The sequence below is a fragment of the Notolepis coatsorum genome, assembly GCF_963971535.1.
Source record: "Notolepis coatsorum genome assembly, chromosome: 5".
Classification (NCBI taxonomy): domain Eukaryota; kingdom Metazoa; phylum Chordata; class Actinopteri; order Aulopiformes; family Paralepididae; genus Notolepis; species Notolepis coatsorum.
This window is the reverse complement of record NC_140169.1, coordinates 8,606,984-8,630,934: the sequence shown is the minus strand read 5'-3', so window position 1 is coordinate 8,630,934 and position 23,951 is coordinate 8,606,984. Positions and strand designations below refer to the sequence as shown.

General features: G+C 43.3%; 1 protein-coding gene across 1 annotated transcript in view; it reads left to right on the top strand.

Moving 5' to 3' along the window:
- Window positions 1–465: 465 nt before the first annotated feature.
- The window catches only part of LOC311229257 (kalirin-like), a gene marked incomplete at its 5' end in the record, with an annotated part of 611,135 nt that continues 587,649 nt past the window's right edge, over window positions 466–23,951 (top strand). The window contains 5 exon segments of the mRNA XM_084315324.1: window positions 466–660; window positions 1,290–1,463; window positions 2,899–2,982; window positions 3,986–4,117; window positions 17,040–17,162. Of these exon segments, the coding sequence (XP_084171450.1) occupies window positions 466–660; window positions 1,290–1,463; window positions 2,899–2,982; window positions 3,986–4,117; window positions 17,040–17,162 (708 nt within the window).

Here is a 23,951-nt window from a genome sequence, read left to right as displayed (position 1 = left end):
TCTCCTCTCTCTCTCTCCCCCCCTTCCTCTCTCCCCTCCCTCCCCTCTCCCTCTCTCTCCTCTCTCTCTCTCTCCCCCCCTCCCTCTCTCTCTCTCTCCCTCTCCCTCCCCCTCCCCCCTCCCTCTCTCCCTCCCCCTCCCCCCCTCTCTCTCCCCCTCTCTCTCCCTCCCCCTCTCCCTCTCCCTCTCTCTCTCTCTCCCTCCCCCTCTCTCTCTCTCTCCCCCCCCTCCCTCTCCCCCTCCCTCCCTCTCTCTCTCTCTCCCCCCCTCCCTCTCCCCCTCCCTCCCTCTCCCTCTCTCTCCCTCCCCCTCCCCCCCTCTCTCTCCCCCTCTCTCTCCCCCCCCCTCCCTCTCCCCCTCCCTCCCTCTCTCTCTCTCCCCCCTCCCTCTCCCCCTCCCTCCCTCTCTCTCTCTCTCCCCCCCTTCCCCCTTCCCCTCTCCCTCCCCCTCCCTCTCCCTCTCCTCAGTGAGGATGTGTGTAAGCGAGGGTTCACGGTCATCATTGATATGCGTGGCTGTAAGTGGGACCTGATCAAGCCCCTGCTGAAGACTCTCCAAGAGGCCTTTCCAGCTGAGATCTGTGTGGCTCTCATCATCAAACCAGACACCTTCTGGCAGAAACAGAAGACCAACTTTGGCAGCGCCAAGTTCACCTTTGAGGTACAGCTGGATGGACGCTTAGGCTTTTTTTTATTGTACGGATGCACCGATATTAGTCTTGTGTAGCCATGCCTCTCTGCACACCATATTAGCGCTGTGCCAGTGCCGTCTGTCATTCCTCTATAGGAGGGAAAAAAGCATTTACCTTAATAATAATAATAATAATTCATTTGATTTATATAGCGCTTCTCAATAACCCGAAGTCGCTGACAGTAGTCGGGAGCAGGGGTACAAACAAAGAGACGAAAGCAAAGAAACAAAAACAAAACAACAAAGAAACAAAAACAAAAGGAACATGAGACCATGGGGGGAACGGGGGAGACAGCCTGATGGCACAAAAAAAAGACTGGAGACATATCAATCAGGTTGGAGGGGAGGGGGGGGGGGGTTTAGGGGTGGGGGGGGTTGAAGGCAAGGGAGAACAGGTGGGTTTTGAGGCGAGCTTTGAAGGTGGAGAGTGTAGGGGAGTCTCTGATGGAAAAGGTTGTGTGGAACTATAAATGCTCAAACCCCCACAGCAGATAAAGAACCTACTGTACGTGGAAGTCGAATTCAGCGAATTCAGAGTAATAGGAACCATAATAAAGCCATAACCTTACTCTAATATCCCTCTGTTTCCTCTGTTTCAGACCAGTATGGTCTCAGTGGAAGGTCTGGCTAAGCTAGTGGACCCCTCGCAGCTGACGGATGACTTTGAAGGATCGTTAGACTACAATCACGAGGAGTGGATGGAGCTACGGGTCTCACTGGAGGAGTTTATGGCCAGCGCCATACATCTATTGTCACGACTAGAAGACCTACAGGTACAGATAGATAGATGCTGTTAGATAGATATAGATACCTGTAGATAGGGCTGTACCGAATAGTTTGAAGCTTCGAAGCTTCATAACGTTGACATTTGAATATTTTATTTTATTTTTTATTATCTTTTCCCTCCCAATGTTAGTCGTTATGCCAATTCCCAATCCCCTTCCTGGTCGTTGCGCACTCTACCCCCTACCGTCGGTCTGGGAGGGCGGAGACTATCACATGCTTCCTCCGACACATGTGTACCCAGCCCACCACTTCTTTTCACCTGGCAGCGTGGACTCTCACTTGGAGAGTGTAACGTGTGGAAGGTCACACTACCTCTCCCAGATCCTTCCCTCGCTGTGCAGGCGCCCCGACCGAACTGTAGGAGTCGCTGTTTACAACGACCAGGACCCACCCTCGCCGGGTTTCCCACCCGCTAACACTGCCAATTGTGTTAGTAAGGACGGTCGGCCAACCCGGAAGCACCACAGCCGGATTCGATCCCACTGTCTCTGTGGTGGTAGACAGACGCTTAGTCCGCTGCGCTACCCGGCCGCCCACATTTTAATAATTTTATTTATTTATCCGCTTGGCGCTCGGCGCTCCATCAAGACGTCACCATCACTTTCGTACCAACCGTGCCCTTATTGGATTATTTATGTTGACGAAGCTCACAAGTTATATTCACAGTTGATTTAATAAAAAAAATTACTCATTTTATCAGATGAACTTTATTCAAATTGAGCATTTAATTTGAGGATATTTATATAAAAAAAATTATAATAATAATATTATTTTTATTACGTCATAAAATATGACGACAGACATTCGAAGCTTCATTCGAAAACTTCAATAGAAGCTTTGAATGGAAAAAAATATATTACATTCGGTACAGCCCTACCTGTAGATATATATATATATGTTGATTGAATTGATTGAAAACTTTAATTAACAGATTGCAGAATGGGTACGATACAGTACAACTCAATACACACAATTGTTAAGGGGATGCAGACCAGAGAAAGACTTTCGTCTTGTTTACATCAGGGTCCCCCATTTTCAATTCATCATAACATTTATGACATACATGACATACAGATATACAGTACTGTTACATTTGTGACATACAAGATATGCAAATATACAGTACTGTTAAACAGATCCTAACAGTAAATATACATACGAGGGGGAGGAAACTGTACATTAGGACGGGGTGGGTCAGTGGGAGGGGCCACTGTCATGACTAGAGGACTTACAGGTATAGATAGATACATAGACAGATATACATACATGGGTGGATGGATGGTTGGATGGACGGACAGATGTATAAATTAATAGATTGAACTGATTCTGTCCCTTGTTGATATAAAGACCACAGACCATATTGGTGTCCAGTCAGCATGTTGTTTGTGTTGTGATCTGGTATGTTATCTATCCTCTCTGTAGGAGCTTCTCTCTAAGAAAGAGTTTCCTGTGGATGTGGAAGGTTCTCGCCGGCTGATAGAGGAACACACACAGCTGAAGAAGAAGGTGGGCTGCTTCCTCACTTTTAAACGCTGCATCAGTTTGCCTCATAATGAATGGGATTTGATTCGGTTTTATATATTTGTATGATGCTTTGTTGATGCATTTGTTGTCTGCCACATTTAAATTCAGTTTGATTCATTTAAATTCAGTTCAGTTAAATCCAAAATGGTAAATTGACTGCATTCATACAGTATAACAGCCTTTGTCCAAAGCGCTTTACAGCGTATGCCTCACATTCATTCACACACCGACGGTGGAGGTGACCATGCAAGGTGCCAACCTGCTCATCGGGAGCAGTTAGGGGTTAAGTGTCTCGCTCAAGGACCCTGCGACACGCTGACGGGAGAAGCCGGAATCTAACCGGGAACCTTCCAATTTACCAGACGACAGCTCCACCTCCTGAGACACGGTCCCTCGAGGGCCGATTCGAGCCGATTCCATCTGATGAAATTTAAATGTGATCCGATGACGTTTGATCTAGTGAAGCCGTCTTCTCTGTAATGGATTGTGTCTAGGGATGCTCGATATTGGCTTTTTTACCGATACCGATATTCCGATATTGTCCAACTCTTAATTTCGATACCGATACCGATACCGATATCAACCGATACCGATATATGCAGGGTTTCCCCCCCAAAAAACTGAATAATTTCAGGTAACTAATAATTTCACTGGATGCATTCAAAAGGCTTTCTAAATGTAAGCATTATCTGTGCAAAATATGATAATTAAAAAGGTAAAAATTAACATTACATATCTCTTGTTGTTGAATTAAACCAACATGCATACTTTTGACAATAAATAAAATAAGAATTGGTTCTTACTTGCTTGCCTGGGTAAATAAATGTTAAATAAATGTAAAAAAAAAAAAAAAAAAATTTTTTTTTTTTTTTACCGATACCGATATTTTCCGATATCACATTTTACTGCCGATATCGGCCGATAATATCGGTCGGCCGATAATATCGGACATCCCTAATTGTGTCCTTACTGTGTGTGTGGTCAGGTGCTGAAGGCTCCAGTGGAGGAGCTGGACAGGGAGGGTCAGAGGTTACTGCAGTGCATCCGCTCCAGCGACGGCTTCTCTGGGAGGAACTGCATCTCCGGCTCAGCGGACTTCCAGAGCCTGGTGCCTAAGGTAACCTGCACCTTGTCTGGTATTGACCACTTGCACAATGTGGGGGCGTCATATCCGGTTACGTCTCTGGCCCAGCAGACTTCTTCCGGTCCCATAACAACACATTGAGTTTAGCAACCTTTCTCCCGTCAACAACTTTCTCGTCACTTTTTTCTTTTTGAATTACTTAAATTTTTTTATTTAATAAGCAAACATTTGTAAAGTGTGTTTGTCAGCTGGGTCTTTTAAGGTTTTTGAGCTGTATTTCATGTACAAAGGTTTACTGTTAGTTAGCCACATTAGCATTTAGCTCCACCTAAATCCAATATAACCAACAGTTTACCAGAATTAACAGAAAGCGTTCACAACTTTCCAGAATATCAAACGTGGTTCTAACAGATGCCACGTCGATACTAATTGAGTTATACGTCTCCTTTCATGCCCCATATCTACAGTAACAGATTTAGGCGGAGCTAAATGCTAATGTGGCTCCACTGTTAGAGTTAGCTACATTTATCTCCGCCTGAATCCAATACATTAATCTGTTAGATATGGGCCATGAAATGAGACATATAACTCAATTAATATCGACATGGCATTGTGCAAGTTGTCAATAGTCCTGGCAAAATCCAGAGTGGCGAGCCTTTCACTACCACACTACAGAAGGTTAACCCTTTCACTACCACACTACAGAAGGTTAACCCTTTCACTACTGTATGGTGACTATCCAAACATACTGCAGTCACCGAGAGACTAACACGGGGAAATAATGGTACCTGCTCGCCACATAACCACGGATCCAGGATACTGTGTTTGGTTAGTTTATTGTAGTTAAAACAGTTCATATAGTATCATAAAATAGAATGAGTCACGGTTTGATTCATCATAGTGTAGCGTACGTGCGGTCAGCAAAGTGTGACTTCCCCGTTCACCCCCTCATTGTTACTGTTTCCGAAACCCGCAGGTGAACAGCTGACTTTACTACTACGACACCACGTGACCCATTTGTGAATGACGTGATCAATGACGTGACCCTAACAACCCGAATTGTGTATACCTGTCACCAACAACTACCACATTGCAGAAGGTTAACACTTTCACTACCACACTACAGAATGTTAACCCGTTCACTACCACACTACAGAATGTTAACCTTTCACTACCACACTACAGAAAGTTAACCCTTTCACTACCACACTACATAAGGTTAACCCTTTCACTACCACACTACAGAAGGTTAACCCGTTCACTATCACACTACAGAAGGTTAACCCGTTCACTACCACACTACAGAAGGTTAATCCTTTCACTACAACACTACAGAAGGTTAACCCTTTCACTACCACACTACATAAAGTTAATGTAGTATATTCCTATATGAATATCTATTAATTACAGCACAGTGAGGTTGTTAACTAGAGGAAGGAAAAGATCACAGTGTGATAGAAACAATGGTCCTCATCTGGGCTCCCAAATTTAGCCAGTAGAGAATAAGTTGTATACAGCCAGACAACCGGTAGCTATGGTCCAATATTCATTTAATTGCAGCGTGGGCCGAGATGGAATAATGCATTGGTTACATACAGGACACTTCAAGCACAATACATGAGTTGTACAAAAGGATTTGATGAGGTTAAATCACAATAGCCCTCGTTGGCTTTTTACATCAAAGACAATAATGTACATTTAGTCATGTTATGTTAATGAAATAAGAATGTACTAAGCCATACATATGGGCACAACCCGGTCCTAAGGTAGGAATCTGTACATGTTACTCTAACCAACAATAATGAGTAACTTTCCCAACACTGGATTCTACTCACATGTATAACAGCACATTCTCTGGTGGCTCGATGGAGGCTCAGCCGGACCCCCCTGGGGACGGGTCGGTGGGCTGGCCTCCCAACTAACTGCACTGCTCCAATACTTATAGGCCCAATATGACCTTCCTATCTTTCAACTGGTTCAACCAATCACATGTATCTTCTTGTTGGGGCTGCTCTGCCCCCACATGTCCTTGTGGAGGCCGGTGTCGGTGGCCCCCTCCTTTTTGGGCCGTGGCTTCTTATTGACAGAGGCCTGTCTCCTCTGCAACCACTTCAACATTCCTCCATGCACCATTTTTGACTTTCCCACACATATGGTTCATGCAATGACCTATAGATCTCTAATATCACCCCAGTACAGTCATTGCTTCTAGGCTGATATCAAACATCATAGGAGCAGCACCAACCTTTATTTACCAGACTGAATCTTTATAATATAACTGTGATTTGAAGGAAATGGCTTTATTACTTCCAGGTTTGACATTCCTAAAATGGTATTCTTCTTTGTAAGTTATTTTCTAATTTGTTACTATAATCTTGTTATTATTCCAATATTGTTTTTCATTCTAAACTAATATAATGCAATTATGTTTCCTGTGACCTCTAATCTTGGTTAGCGCAGCTGTCTTTACTGCTATACTGAGTCACCGTTTTTCTGTGGTGTGTGACTGAGTAAACAATGTCGTCATGAGGTGTCGCCTGGTGGTGTTCAACTGATGAGGTCTGGTGACTTCTGCCTTAATAGTGCTTGTGTTGAAAACATTAACCCAGTATAGTCAGTGCTTCTTAGGTTAATACTATTCAATTCACAAGAGCCATCCCAAAACCCTGTCTACCAACTGACACTTTGTATTTTCTGAATCTATTTGTAAAGATTCAACCACATTACTCTGGTCTCACAGAGGCATTTCCGCTTTTGGTCTCTTCTTGCTGTGCTCAACTGTCACATGTCTAGGTGTTTGGTTTCCTGGGGGGGTTGGAATGGCTTTTGTACAACTGTGTAAACAACCCTATAGGCTTGGCCTGCAGGTTTTCTCCAAAATGTGCTCTGAGAGTCTATGTAATACCTAAATTACCATCCCTACAGATATTTTCAGTTTTCAGGGTTACTCTAACATTTTTGATTATGAAATTATGAAGTCAATGTTACCACATTCCTCCCTTTGACATTTTACTAATGTCATATTACAATTATCTTGACTTAATTTCTATACATACTAGCCATCCAATTTAACATAATAACAAAAATCATAAATTTTGAATTTTTCACAATTTTTCTTCTCAATTTTTTTCCATTCTTCTTTGGTACATCTCATCAATATTGGCCTTCTTGTCTTCTTCTTTTCTTTCCCACATTTCCCCTGACTATGGCCCCCTCCCGGGGAATCCAAATGACCCATTCATCCAGAACCCCAATTAACCTACTCTGCCTTAAATGAAACAGTGTTTACCACTCTTTCATCAGGCCTCGTCCTCTGGGCACGTTGAATATGCTAAAAACAATTAAAACAATTTAATCTAAACATTACACATTTAAAGTCTAATCAATCACAATTTTTTTTAAATTACAGTATCCGTTTACATGATCTGGGGAGGACAAGATCCATTAGTATCACAATTTTCCATTTTACATTCATTCTCTGAAATAATCCCTTCTTCCTGCTAATTTTTTCTTTAAGATAGTACAATCACGTCTGCATATTTAATTAATTGCTTCCCACCTATCCTCCCCCCTTTTATGACACATAACGGTCATAAACCTGTCACTTCTTGTTCCCTCAGCTCAGTTTTGGCAGAGGAAAGCAGAATTCCAACGAAAATTTTCTTTTACCCATTCTCCTCACCCTGGCCATATCCTTACTTATGTGAATGCATCTATATCTGACCCTGCGTTGTGTAATTTATCCGCCCTTTGCCTGCGCATTTTACCAAATCAATGTGCACAAGACAAAGCCCATCAGTATCTATCCAGTCTCGTCCCTGTCCCCTGCAGTCCAACCACAACTCCCCAGAGAACCTTGTTTACACACTGTCAGCTCAGTCTTCAGACTGGCCCCGCCCCCCCCAGGCCAGGTCATCCCAGGTCCAGCCATTGATTATCTCATGACAACCCGTCGTCAGACGATTATAGCGTGGAAGTTCCTCCAAACCACATCTGTTCAGTTTTTACAACCTGGCCCCACCCGCATGGGGTTTGTACAGGCAGGGGTCTCTGTGTACAAGAATTTTCTCACCTTCATTGGACTGCAGAGTAACAGGGAAAAATGAAATCCTACGTCACTGCTTCTAATGAAATGTACTCATGTGTCCCCCATCGTCGATCTGCCTTCCCCCTCCCTTTTTCTGAGCTGTGGAAGACACAAGCACAGAGCAAACTTTTTACACAATATGTCAACATACTCAATAAGGGAAGCCATTAATTCCATATGCAAATCGTGGTGGCACTACTTAACTTGTCATCGATCGGATCCAATGCATCTCTTCTTCCAACAGTCCTCTCCCCAGATCATTAACAAAAAAAACATTTGGGAAGAAAAAGAGAAAAAAAAATCAAACAATTAACCAAATATTCAAATATAACACATCCTCCGACCACATGCCTTGCAATTTCTACATGTGAGACTATCAACCACATGCCTTGCAATTTTTACATAAAAAATTACCATTCATACCTAAAACAGTAAACCAATGAAATAAAATAAAAACCAGGTTTTCCAAAACCATCCACTCAACATCTCATCACCCAACCGTCCCATTCACACATGTCAGTGACTTTGACACCTCTCAAGACTGCACAATCACCCCTACAGGTTCCTATTCAAACCGCTTTGAGTCCACACAACTACAGATCAAAACACTTAGAAAATAAACCTACAACTGTACATTCACGCTCACTCATACATACAAAAATTAAATTTAAATAAAAGTAGTATCTGTACCAAAATAAAACTTTAAACCTTGAATATGACCTAATCAAACGCTTTCATCCAATTTCTCATAGTCACATTCATTCGATCCTGAACATCAGAGTTAGAAAAGAAATAAAAGCAAAAACCAATCAAACATCACAATTCAACATCATCCACACATCCTGAGCACAGGCTGTTACCTTAACCAAAACAAACTCTCATTTAAATGATATGAACTGAAATCAAAAAATGACATCGCTCACTTCTTCACTCCTGCATCAAAATCCCTTTTATACAAAATAATCTCTCAACCACACAAAATAACCAACACTCTCTCCCATTCTCAGCCACCCAGATCATCTCCATCCTTCATATTATAAACATATACTCTCACGCTGCTCCCACACTTGCATACCACCTGGCACACAATCATCTACCGTTCACACTGATCATTTGAAACTAAACAATTACTTCCAAAACTCTCTCTCATACAACTCATTAATCAACCACAGACCGACAATGGTTTAGTTTGTTCCTCCCTCTTCTGCTCTCCCATCAGGCTACACTCATCTCTTCTTAACCTCTACTCTCACTTCAAAGACGGACTGGAATCCATCTTTAATTCAGACCTATCCATGCCTTCCAGTGCACAGACAGATCCAAATATTCCTTTATCAACCAGTTAACATTCATAAGTCATAACCCCAAATGAATGCCACTTTCTTGATTGTCTCACTCACTTAACCCAGCTGTTCCCTGTTCTCTCCCCTGTTGTAAACATAACTGTCAACCGTTATCTCACTTACAACTGTCTTCTGCAATCTTCACCTCTGACCTCTACTTCCCCTGCATCTAACTGCCTAGCTCCGCTCCATCTTCCTGTCGTATAACCGCCCCTGTGACAGCTGTACAACTGTTCACTCCTATCTCCACCTCTGTGACCTCTCTTCTGTTGCGTCCAGTCTCACTCCCTGCTTGGCCCCCCTTGGCCGTTTTTACTGCTTAGTAAAGATAGCCTGGGTCACTCTTTATGAGTTCCCATGACCTAAAATAAATCTCTTTACCCCATGACCCCCCTGTAACCCAACAGAAGGATTAATCATTACACACAAAGTCATTTATAATAACTGCTAAAACACAATCTTACATCAAGGCAGCATCAATCTTACTAAAAAACATCAGCCTATGTACCAATGGCATTAAAGATATAACACTCTAACAGCATTTCATCATAGCAATGCAACAAAATACATATACCAACAAGCCTACATCTAAAGATTTGCAACAATATTATTCCAACAGTGTACCAAAATCAATGTATCCTATACAAGCATTTTTTCAAGCTACATTTTCCAAGCACACAATTGTACATGTCACACAGATTAAAACAATTACCTATTTTAACACAACATCATTCAAGTAATAAAATTACCACCTAAGCATATCCCACAGACTTAATGTATATATTTTGTTCCCACTTTTAAATGATACATTGACCCAGAGTAGTTAAATTGTGTGTCTAACTTGGTCACAGGCAAACGAAATCATTCCCTACTGATATAGACTCACTGCAATGTTTTTGCAGTATAAACCCCAATTGATTTTCTCCCCAATGACTATCTCCCATAATCTACAACATCACACATGTACACACTTGTTTTGTGCAGTGCACACAGTATTTTCCTTCTCAATAAATAGCCACTGATAAGGTTAGTTTTGTGAAATTTTAACCTATTACCGGCAACGTCCATCAACTCATCTCATAAAACATTATAGTGGTTAGTTCTCCTTCTTCCTCCTACCATACACACGTGACAAACCGATCCTACTGCATTTGACTTTGTAGAACATTTTTCCCATTTCAATTATTTCTCCCAAACTACCGTTTATCTGTGTATCATGTATGCAATAAAAGTTATGATGTATTTAAAACGGGTGAACAATTCCATGTTTTCCACTGTACTATTTTTAATCTATTAACTCTCATTCCCCCCTGGTTAAAAATATACCCCTATGTATCAAAGACAATAACACAACCTACCCAGTTCTGCCGGTTTTATGAATCCCAGCTTAATTATGGGCATGTATATTAAATCATCCACACTCTGACAACGTCCGCAACCTATTCTCAACTTCCTCCCTTAAACCAACCACTGATAAGTCACCTATCTCTACCCCTGCGTACACATACTCGTAGCAATAACAACCATAAACAGAACCACTCCCAGGTCATTTATATAACATAAAGCAAAAATATCCACACTTACCACGTCCCCCGAGCGAAAATAAACGAAACAGCGATCCGCACATGCGCAGTAGCGTCACCATAACGTTGCAACGACAACCAAAAATCTGCCACGACATTCATAAAAATGGCACGACATCCTACCGCGTCCAATACTACTCCCAAAACACCATTTCTCATACTCTAATCATCCCATATGTCGCCCGCAAACTCACAAAACAGCCGCATGCAAGCTAATAGCCTAGCCAACCTCCATGCGAGGTTCCATGCGATCCCGGAAGCCCCAAGTTATGCCACGTTCAAGATCCGTACATTCATTCACTCCGCCCAGTACCAATCTAACAATAAACAATTTACACATGTCTAAATACCCACTCTAAAAGAACAAACTATTGTAAAAGAACTTAAAAACATTCTCATATACCAACGCCGTTACACAGATCAACATTAATCATTTCTCCTACCCTTCTCTCTGCCTGGCCCCGCGCGCCGCGAACGTTACACACTCTCCATTCAACACCATGACGTCATCACCATGCGACTTCTTTCATTCACCATGACTAACCATGACGTCATCATCCTGCGACTTCCGTCATTCACGTTACTCTTGTACACAATTTCTACCGCATCATATACAACCACTAAAACGACCCCAATCACTGCAACGAACGCATCGACTCGCCTTCTAACAACAATTTCTCTCACAGCGTTTCGCAAATGTCTTCACAACGGCGCTCTAACATCTCTAGAATACCGCATCTTCTCCGCCAAGCTAAACTAGTTAGCTCCAACCTCCAATACGATTCGCTCCAGACTAGTATTGATCCGATCCACGTCACAACATAACAACCTTCGTCAAGCTTGCTACTGATCACATACAATTTACACAAATACACAAATACAAACAAACCGAGACATCGATTACATGGCGCAACGCTATCAACCTTGGATTCTTGTGTAAGCCGACTTCTCATCTAAAAATTGATCACTGAACATCCACTAGTGTCCTTTTCCTAAATACCCCATATTTTCCTTCTAATCTCCCGCGTCATACACAGTACCTCCGAGCGGCAAGCCCAGTCATATACTTAAAAATACACTACACTACATTCTTTCCTTAAATATTTTACCTAAACTAAACCCTTGCTTCGTACACTGTCCCTCACTTAGGCCTGCTCTCGCACGTCGCCTCCTAACTAGAGATTCCTCATCACTCTTTTCCAAAATGCGCCCCTAACCATCAGCCCTAGCTTGTCTACTTTCCCTCACTCAGGCCGCTCCTGCACGTCGCCTCCTAACTAGAGATTCCTCATCACTCTTTTCCAAAAAGCGCCCCTAACCATCAGCCCTAGCTTGTCTACTTTCCCTCACTCAGGCCGCTCCTGCACGTCGCCTCCTAACTAGAGATTCCTCATCACTCTTTTCCAAAATGCGCCCCTAACCATCAGCCCTAGCTTGTCCCTAAAATATGACTAATAACTCTCCGTCGGCTGCCGCTCTTATATAATCAAAAAAAAAATCGCAAGTTTCATCCTCCTGCTCACAATGACATTGCACAAACACGCTGCTCACATTCACTGTAATACAACTCAAAATAAGCAGGTTTTTTGGACATCCTAAATATAACATCACCCACCAGTCCTGTAAGCAAACAATACACATATCCACCCTGGGTCCTACTGTGGCTATACACGACCATCAATATTCCTATTCACCCCACGTCTCTCTCATCCTCCAGACAGCCTCTCACTCTGTACTGCAAATTTCCAACTTCCCGGTTCTTTTTCTGCATGCTCATTATGTGAACAAATCAGAACGGGTCTTAAAAACGGCACCAACTGTAGTATATTCCTATATGAATATCTATTAATTACAGCACAGTGAGGTTGTTAACTAGAGGAAGGAAAAGATCACAGTGTGATAGAAACAATGGTCCTCATCTGGGCTCCCAAATTTAGCCAGTAGAGAATAAGTTGTATACAGCCAGACAACCGGTAGCTATGGTCCAATATTCATTTAATTGCAGCGTGGGCCGAGATGGAATAATGCATTGGTTACATACAGGACACTTCAAGCACAATACATGAGTTGTACAAAAGGATTTGATGAGGTTAAATCACAATAGCCCTCGTTGGCTTTTTACATCAAAGACAATAATGTACATTTAGTCATGTTATGTTAATGAAATAAGAATGTACTAAGCCATACATATGGGCACAACCCGGTCCTAAGGTAGGAATCTGTACATGTTACTCTAACCAACAATAATGAGTAACTTTCCCAACACTGGATTCTACTCACATGTATAACAGCACATTCTCTGGTGGCTCGATGGAGGCTCAGCCGGACCCCCCTGGGGACGGGTCGGTGGGCTGGCCTCCCAACTAACTGCACTGCTCCAATACTTATAGGCCCAATATGACCTTCCTATCTTTCAACTGGTTCAACCAATCACATGTATCTTCTTGTTGGGGCTGCTCTGCCCCCACATGTCCTTGTGGAGGCCGGTGTCGGTGGCCCCCTCCTTTTTGGGCCGTGGCTTCTTATTGACAGAGGCCTGTCTCCTCTGCAACCACTTCAACATTCCTCCATGCACCATTTTTGACTTTCCCACACATATGGTTCATGCAATGACCTATAGATCTCTAATATCACCCCAGTACAGTCATTGCTTCTAGGCTGATATCAAACATCATAGGAGCAGCACCAACCTTTATTTACCAGACTGAATCTTTATAATATAACTGTGATTTGAAGGAAATGGCTTTATTACTTCCAGGTTTGACATTCCTAAAATGGTATTCTTCTTTGTAAGTTATTTTCTAATTTGTTACTATAATCTTGTTATTATTCCAATATTGTTTTTCATTCTAAACTAATATAATGCAATTATGTTTCCTGTGACCTCTAATCTTGGTTAGCGCAGCTGTCTTTACTGCTATACTGAGTCACCGTTTTTCTGTGGTGTGTGACTGAGTAAACAATGTCGTCATGAGGTGTCGCCTGGTGGTGTTCAACTGATGAGGTCTGGTGACTTCTGCCTTAATAGTGCTTGTGTTGAAAACATTAACCCAGTATAGTCAGTGCTTCTTAGGTTAATACTATTCAATTCACAAGAGCCATCCCAAAACCCTGTCTACCAACTGACACTTTGTATTTTCTGAATCTATTTGTAAAGATTCAACCACATTACTCTGGTCTCACAGAGGCATTTCCGCTTTTGGTCTCTTCTTGCTGTGCTCAACTGTCACATGTCTAGGTGTTTGGTTTCCTGGGGGGGTTGGAATGGCTTTTGTACAACTGTGTAAACAACCCTATAGGCTTGGCCTGCAGGTTTTCTCCAAAATGTGCTCTGAGAGTCTATGTAATACCTAAATTACCATCCCTACAGATATTTTCAGTTTTCAGGGTTACTCTAACATTTTTGATTATGAAATTATGAAGTCAATGTTACCACATTAACCCTTTCACTACATTTACATTTAGTCATTTAGCTGACGCTTTTATCCAAAGCGACTTACAAGTTTTGTACAACAAGACAGCAGGAAGGGTACAACTCTATCAGCTGAGTAACAATGTTCATCAAAGTGTTGAGTGCTACAGTTAGGTTAACCGTCTGTAGTGTGGTAGTGAAAGGGTTAACCTTCTGTAGTGTGGTTGTGAAAGGGTTAACCCGTTGTCATGTGGCAGTGAAAGGGTCAACCTTCTGTATCATCGCAGTGAAAGGGTTAACGATTTGTTAGCGTGGCAGTGAAAGGGTTAACATTTCCTCAACGACAATCAGCAAATCCATCAACCAAACTGGAAAGTTACACTACAAACATGTTGAGAATGGCCCATAAGATCGTAGAAGATGCCTCACACGTACTACACACAGAATACGAGCTGCTACCATCACATAGTGGAAACTGAAAAGATTCAAACATTTATTTGTGCCACATTCAATAAGCCTACTTAACAAGGAAGATATAAATGCCAACCAACGTTATTAAAATTTGATGTGGCACAGTCCCATAAGTCCAAGGTTATTTTGGATTGCACAGCACATTATTTTGGATTGCACAGCACTCTTTCATATTGCACTGTCCCGTGTAAGGTTTTCAGATAGGCCTACCGACCATTAGCACATTGAGTGCCAGCAGGGGGCGCACTATTTATCGCTTGAATGCCAGCCTTTTGGGACTGATTTTCCGATATTTCATGATTTTCGTGGAGCTATTTCTATATTCTATATTATGGCTATGTGTCTAATACGCCCGTCGCTTATCAATGACTTGCTTGCAGTCAACATGTACGAAACGGATTGTTTTTTCATCTGTACATTTCCGTTTTATACTGCTTTGAAAAACGGACGTTTTTGAAAATGTCTAGAAAAAAAATAGATTCTGCAGGAATCGCCCTTTAGTGTAATACACACAACACGTTGTCATTTTCCGGCTGATTTATGAATCGTTTTCAAATAAACGCTAGATTATCGATAGTATATGTGTACTTATGCACGCTAGAGAAGTGGGCTGAAAAATCGATTATCTATGACCTGGTCAGCGCTAATGTCATATACACACATACACACATAGGGGACACGTTGTGAAATATGTGAAAAAAAACATCTGATTACCCCAAGACTGGTAAAATAGATTCCTTACCTCAGATCAGATGTTCTGCAAAAAGATTATTCCAATTCCTGATTCCTCATTCCAAATATCGATCGCGTTTATTGATCCAACGCTATGTACTCGAAACACATAATCAACGCTGCTCTGAGGGTCCCCAATGAATGCAGTAGTCTCTGGTTACATGCCTGAGAAGTAAAATGTGGAATCCGGAGTTTTCTTTTCACATGCATTTTCATTGAGTCCATTCCAATGGGTGCAATACCATCCGGGAGACGATAGGGGGCGGTATTTGCCCTTTTCGAGCTCATAGACAGTCCCAATGATAACGTGAGGCTGGATTCATGAAAAATTTATGGATATCGCTAATAAAAGCAATAACGATTAAATAACGAGATTTCTCATCATTGGCACTCAACGCATGGCAGCCAACAACGAGATATCTCGTCGTTGCCACTCAATGTGTTAATGTACATATAGGCCTACCAACCAATCATGTACAGATAGGCCTACCGACCATTAATGTACAGATACGCCTACCAACCAATCATTTACAGATAGGCCTACCGACCATTAATGTACAGATACGCCTACCAACCATTCATTTACAGATAGACCTACTAACCATTCATTTACAGACAGGTCTACCCATTTAAAACACAATGAGTAGCATTCCTACAAAGATAATAGTCTTTAATGGCCATACAAAGCAAGTCACAAACATCCCTTGGCAGGTACTATGCAAAAAGCCCTCTCACCACGAACACACCTGGTTTTAAATCAAGGCTTGGTTGATCAACTAATCAAGAACACCTGCATCAATTAACTGCTGACAAACAGGAGTTAAATGCCCAGTTACTGTTTTAAGGTTTAAAATGAATGTAGCGCTGAATTAATAATTGTGACACATGAATAGTGAAATAATATAGACAAACCAGACATGGCCTACAAACTTGCTCAAACTATTTACAATAACATTTACAATAAAACATGGATGTATACGCCATAGGGGTGTAACGATGCATCGATTAATCGAAATGCATCGATTCTAATGTGTTAGAATCGATTATAATCTAAATTAATCGAAATAAAAATAGTTTTTATTGACCTATAGTCCATTCATGCTGAGTGAATCAGTTCCCCCAGCCACATTTGTGTATTATTTTTGGGGAATTAACTGATAGAAAATGTATCGACAATGTATAGAATCGAATCGAATCGTGGTCAAATGAAGAGATTTCATGATGCATTGAATCGTTGCCTGAATAATCGCAATAGAAATTAATCGTTGTGAGGTCGCATCGTTACACCCCTAACACGTCATATTCATTCCCATTATCATCCGTCTAGGTGGCCAGTCTGTTGGATAAACTCCACTCCACGAGGCAGCACCTCCACCAGATGTGGCATGTCAGGAAGCTGAAACTGGACCAGTGCTTCCAGCTACGACTGTTTGAACAGGATGCTGAGAAGGTGAGAGGTTTGTAAATATTGAGCCTGAGAAAGTGAGGAGATGATCAAACTGGGGGTCGCCGGAGGTCACTGGTCTCACTAGACAAGATGAAGACACGTTTGAGCCTTTTCTGTCCTCCAGCAGAAAGGTTTTAGTCAAGTCTGTCATTAATAGCAAATACAACTCTCTGTCTCTCTCTCTCTGTGTGTGTCTCTCTCTCTCTCTCTCTCTCTCTCTTTCTCTCTCTCTCTCTCTCTCTCTCTCTCTCTCTCTATCTCTCTCTCTCTCTCTCTCTGTCTCTGTCTCTCTCTCTCTCTCTATCTCTCTCTCTCTCTCTCTCTCTCTCTCTCTCGCTACATCCTCCCTCCCCACACTATAGTTCAGGTAACATGGTTCTAACTGTTAAGTAAAGAATGTTAAGTCAGATGTGCCTTTTTAGTTACTGTTGCTATGTCCTGCTTCTCTTAGTTACTGTTGCTATGTCCAAAAGGACATGGACTCACTATCTATCTGCCTCAGCGAATTATAATAGATTCAAGATTCAAGAGGTTTATTTGTCACATGAGACATGTAGTGAAACGAAGGTGGCCATGCCCGCCTTGATTGTGCAAAAATACAAATAATAAAATAGAATAATTAACTAGAATAGATAATCAAATAGAATAGACATGATAAAAAGTAATAAGAATAAAAACACAATGCTAAGCTTAAGAAATAAATGTAATGAGTACTATACAATAATATACAAATATACAGTTGTGTTTTTAAAGTGACCTTTTTTTATTTGTGTGTGGCGTGTGAGAGAGTGAGGATGTGTGTGTGTGTGTGTGTGTTCATGTGTGCTTGTGTGTGGAGAGATCAGTGTTCAGTGTTCTGATGGCCTGGGGGAAGAAGCTGAGCCCGACCGCAGCAGCTTGAACAGGCTGTTGTTGGGGTGGTGAGGGTCCTTCCTTATTCTGCAGGCTCTGGATTTGCACCTCCTGTTATATAGGACCTGCAGGGCTGGTAGTGCAATACCCGTAGTACGCTCATCTGAGCGCACCACTCTCTGTAGAGCCTTCCTGTCCTGGGAAGTGCAGTTGCTGAACCAGGCAGTGATGTTCCCAGTCAGTATGCTCTCAGAGTAGAAGGACTGGAGCATCTTCCCTGACATTTCCTCAGTTGTCAGGTCAGGTCCTCTGCGATGTGGACTCCCAGGTACTTAAAACTGCTCACCCTGTCCACGATAGTCCCATTAATCCACAGTGGCGTGTGTGTCCCCTGCTGTGTTCTCCTCAAATCCACGATCAGCTCCTTGGTTTGACCAATGTTCAGGAGTAGGCTGTTATCCCGGCACCAGAGTGCCAGGACATCAACCTCCTCCCGGTAGTAATAAGAAATAACATTGTCCATCAGGCACTTGGGATAGTTTGTCAGTGTTACAAGTTCCCCAACAATAACTTTCAAGACCCGGCCGTGCACATGTCGATGCCGTGTCAATCGTTCAGACACGTGAAAGACGTTTTTGATTTAATATTATTCCATACCATTATTCCCATTATTCTCTACTGACGTGAGAGGAAGTATCCTGCATGGTTTCCTAAGACAGCTGCTAACCACAGATTGGTGGATCACTTTGTCAGTCATTTTTATGCAAACAGTCAGTTGATTGATTTTGCCCTCCCAATTATTTTACATCATCTCTGTCTAATGAGACAATATTCAGCAGAGCGTGAGGAGAGAGGGAGAGAGAGAGAGAGCGAGAGAGAGAGAGAGAAGATGTGAGCTTGATTCAGACCTTAATTGCCTACGCCATGAGAATACTAGTGTGTGATATTAGTATGCACAGTATATACTAGTGTGTTATATTAGTACATACAGAGTACACTAGTGTGTGATATTAGTATGTACACTATACACTAAGGCTGAGACGATATGCCATTTGGAAGAATCGATAAATCGGGACAAAATTATCGATAAATATCGATATTTTTATTAGTATAACAAAAATGTAAAACCTACATTAGGCGGCTGGGTGGCGCAGCGGACATTGCGCTCGTCACCAACGCAAGATACACCGGTATCGAATCCGGCTGTCAGCGTTGCCTCCGGCTTGGGCCGGCCGTCATACTAACTCAATTGGCAGAGTCAGCGGGAGGAAGTCGATGGGTGGTAGTCTGGACGTTGTAAACAGCGACTCCTACAGGTCGGTCAGGGCGCCTGCACAGCAAAAGTCAGAAAATGGCGGGGGCAGTGTGAGCCTCCTACACGTTACTCCTCGCCAATGAGAGTCCACGCTGGCAGGTGAAAAGAAGTGACTGGCTGCCTCCACATGTATCGGAGGGGACATGTGATGGGCTTCTATCCTCCCTACGACCGGCCAGTGGGGGGCACATGCGAGCAACGATCAGGACAGGGGAGGGAGAATTGGCACGAGAGGTAAATTGGGATGGGAGAAAAATCACAGAAAAAGGAGGAGAAAAAGTAGATACATTTTTTTATTTTTTCTTAACGTTGTCGTTGCCGCCATCTTTAGTGTTACACATTTCCCCATTAAAAACGACCACAGTGATCCTTCTCATGTTATAGTCTGGTCTCTGGATGTGATGGAGGAGTGCGCTGCATATTGAATGCACAGTGCAGAGTTGCAATTCAACTGAATTTACATGAAATGGGGATGTTTTAACTAAAACATGCCACAAGACCTAGTATTTTAGTATAGTATACTATAAAGTATAAAAAACGAATAATTTTTTTTTATTATATATATTTTTTTACATATGCAAATATATTGATATGTGACGCAGTTATCGATAATTATTGATTTATCGATAAGTGGTCTCAGCCTTAGTATACAGTAGTGTGTGATATTAGTACATAGGCCTACAGTATACACTGTGTGATATTAGTATGTACAGTATACACTAGTGTGTGATATTAGTATGTACAAGTTGTGGCCAAGTTCAGCTTCAACTCCATAGTGAAGTTTGCGGACGACACAGTGGTGGTGGGGCTGATCTCGGACAACGACGAGGAGGCCTACCGGGAGGAGGTTGAGGTACTGGAACGCTGGTGCCAGGACAACAGCCTGCTCCTGAACATTGGTAAAACCAAGGAGCTGATCATGGATTATAGGAGAGGACAGCAGGAGACACACACACCACTGAGGATAAACGGGGCTACTGTGGACAGGTTGAGCAGCTTCAAGTACCTGGGGGTCCACATCTCAGAGGATCTGACATGGACAACACACATAGACTCAGTCGTAAAAAAGGCGAAGCAGCGCCTCTACCACCTGAGACAGTTAAGGAAGTTCAGAGTATCTGGGAAGATACTCCAGTCCTTCTACTCCGGAGCTGTAGAGAGCATCTTGACTGGAAACATCAAGTCAAGTCAAGTCAAGAGTTTTAATTGTCACGGCATACAAGTATACAATGAAATGCGGGTGGTCTTGCCCGCAACGATGTGCAATACAGTGTTACAACATATAATAGAATCCAATAAAAAAAAAACATTGTGCAATAAACAGGTAACAGGTAACATGGTGTGACATCTCGGTATCTGTACATAGTTATTTACAGAGCATATAGGACATGCTAGGTAGCTTTGGTAGTGCAATACACTGTTCCTGTTATTCTAATTTAAAGTGGCCTTTCCTTTTGGCCATAAGTGTGCGGCATGAGTTTCAATCAATCAATCAATCAATCAATCAATCAATCAGTGTGTGCCCGCTCATGTTAAAGTGTTAAGTGGCTGCTAGTGTGTGAGCGTGCACAGCGTGCGTGTCGTGTGTGTGTTCATGTGTGCTTGTGTGTGGATAGTTCAGTGTTCTGTGGCACTCAATGTTCATTGTTCAGGGCTCTGATGGCCTGGGGGAAGAAGCTGAGCCTAAGCCGCTCTGTCCTAGTAGCTGGGGTTCGCAGGCGTCTGCCTGACCTCAGCAGCTGGAACAGGCTGTTATTGGGGTGGTGAGGGTCTTTCATTATCCTGCAGGCTCTGGATTTGCACCTCTTGTTGTATAGAACCTGCAGGGGAGGTAGTGCAATACCCGTGGTACGCTCGGCTGAGCGCACCACTCTCTGTAGGGCCTTCTTGTCTTGTGCCGTGCTGTTTCCATACCAGGCAGTGATGTTTCCGGTCAAGATGCTCTCTACAGCTCCTGAGTAGAAGGACTGGAGTATCTTCCCCGATACTCTGAACTTCCTTAACTGTCTCAGGTGGTAGAGGCGCTGTTTCGCCTTCTTTACTACTGTGTCTATGTGTGTTGACCATGTCAGATCCTCTGAGATGTGGACCCCCAGGTACTTAAAGCTGCTCACCCTGTCCACGGTAGCCCCGTTAATCATCAGTGGTGTGTGTGTCTCCTGCTGTCCTCTCCTATAATCCATGATCAGCTCCTTGGTTTTACCAATGTTCAGGAGCAGGCTGTTGTCCTGGCACCAGCGTTCCAGTACCTCAACCTCCTCCCGGTAGGCCTTCTCGTCGTTGTCCGAGATCAGCCCCACCACCACCGTGTCGTCTGCGAACTTCACTATGGAGTTGGAGCTGAACTTGGCCACACAGTCGTGTGTGTAGAGTGAGTACAGCAGGGGGCTTAGAACACAGCCCTGGGGGGACCCGATGCTCAGGGTGATGGTGTTGGAGGTCTGACCCCCCACCCTGACCGCCTGGGGTCTTTCACTCAGAAAGTCCAGTACCCAGGCGCTCAGGGCGGAGCTCAGACCCAGCTCGATCAGCTTGTCCACCAGTCTGCCTGGTATGGAAACAGCACGGCACAGGACAAGAAGGCCCTACAGAGAGTGGTGCGCTCAGCCGAGCGTACTACGGGTATTGCACTACCACCCCTGCAGGTTCTATACAACAAGAGGTGCAAATCCAGAGCCTGCAGAATAATGAAAGACCCTCACCACCCCAATAACAGCCTGTTCATGTTGCTGAGGTCAGGCAGACGCCTGCAAACACCAGCTACTAGGACAGAGAGGCTTCGGCTCAGCTTCTTGCCCCAGGCCATCAGAGCCCTGAACACTGAACTCTCCACACACAAGCACACATGAGCACACGCACGACACACACACTGTACACACTCACACACTAGCAGCCACTTTAACATGAGCAAGCACACACTCATGCTGCATACGCCCACACTTATGGCCACTAAGGAAAGGTCACTTTAAGAATAGTATAGTATAACTGAGATTGTATAATATAGCATGTACATAAAGACCCAGTGCCTCATCCGTAGCTAACAGTGTATTGCACTACCACAGGACCTAGCATGTCCTACCATGCTCTGTAAATAACTTATGTACATATACCGATATGCCCTACTCTGTTTACTTGTTTTATTGCACAATGTCGTTCTATTGGATTCTATTATATGTTATTACTATTGTATTATGCACATCGTTGCGGGCAAGACCACCCGCATTTCATTGTATACTCGTATGCCGTGACAAATAAAACTCTTGACTTGACTTGACTACAGTATATAGTAAGGGCTTTAACAGACTCCCGTACATATTCACATACCTCATCTACAAATATTTATCACCTGACCTCAGCATGGGCAGAGGAATGAGCCTGTGTTACAAACATCAGCGTGGTGAACTGCATTCCTAATGGTGTTTATCTGGGAAGGTATTGTTTACTACAGGAAATAGCTGTCCCTCCGTTTCCACGACCTTCTTCAGATGGTTGGGTGTTTAAATGTCTCCTCTCCTGTCCCACAAACATCCAACGTCTGTACGGTCAGGTTGAGTTATGATCAGTGGGAGTTAACAGACCTCAGACCACCGTTCTACAGCCTACCTGGAACCAGCGTTATACAACACCAGCTGACCTGGGACCAGTGTTCTACAGCTGACCTGGGACCAGTGTTCTACAAGACCAGCTGATTCCCCCCCCCCCCCCAGCATAAATCAGCATCTTGTACAGAACTAGCTGGACCGGTTTTCTACAGCGCCAGAGTTGCAGTTTGATTAATCAAACACATGGCAGCTAATCCCTTCACACATACATACACCCACACACACCTACATACACATCTCACACACACCAGTCTACACACACACACGCACGCACGCACGCACGCACGCACACACACACACACACACACACACACACACACACACACACACACACACACACACACACACACACACACACACACACACACACACACACACACACACACACACACACAGAGACACACTTATACACCAGTCCACATACAAATACACACCCATGCACACCAGTCTACACACACACACACGCACACACACACACACACGCACACACACACGCACACACACACACCAGTCTACACACAATGGTCCTCATTCTCGAACATGTTCGTAAGTACCTTTGTAAATATCTTGGTCAAAATGTAGTATTAACAAATCTACAAAAATCCTCCTCCAGATTCCTGAACGTGTGAAACGGTCTCCGTAAGTGGCCCAAATCTTCGCAGCTGGGTTCCCATGAATGAAATACATCACTCATTATTTTTTTTCTTTTTTTTTTTTTTTCCCTTTTTTCCGTATTTTTTTCCCATCGCAATTTAGTCGTTATGCCAATTCCCTTCCTGGTCGTTGCACGCTTTTGCCCCCTACTGTCGGTCTGGGGAGGGAGAAGACTACCACATGTCTTCCTCCGATACATGTGGAGTCAGCGAGCCGCTTCTTTTCACCTGACAGCGAGGACTCTCACCGGGGGAGTGTAACGCGTGGGAGGATCACACTATCTCCCCCAGTTCCCTCCCTCGCTGAGCAGGCGCCCCGACCGACCTGTAGGAGTCACTGTTTTACAACAACCAGGACCCACCCCATCGG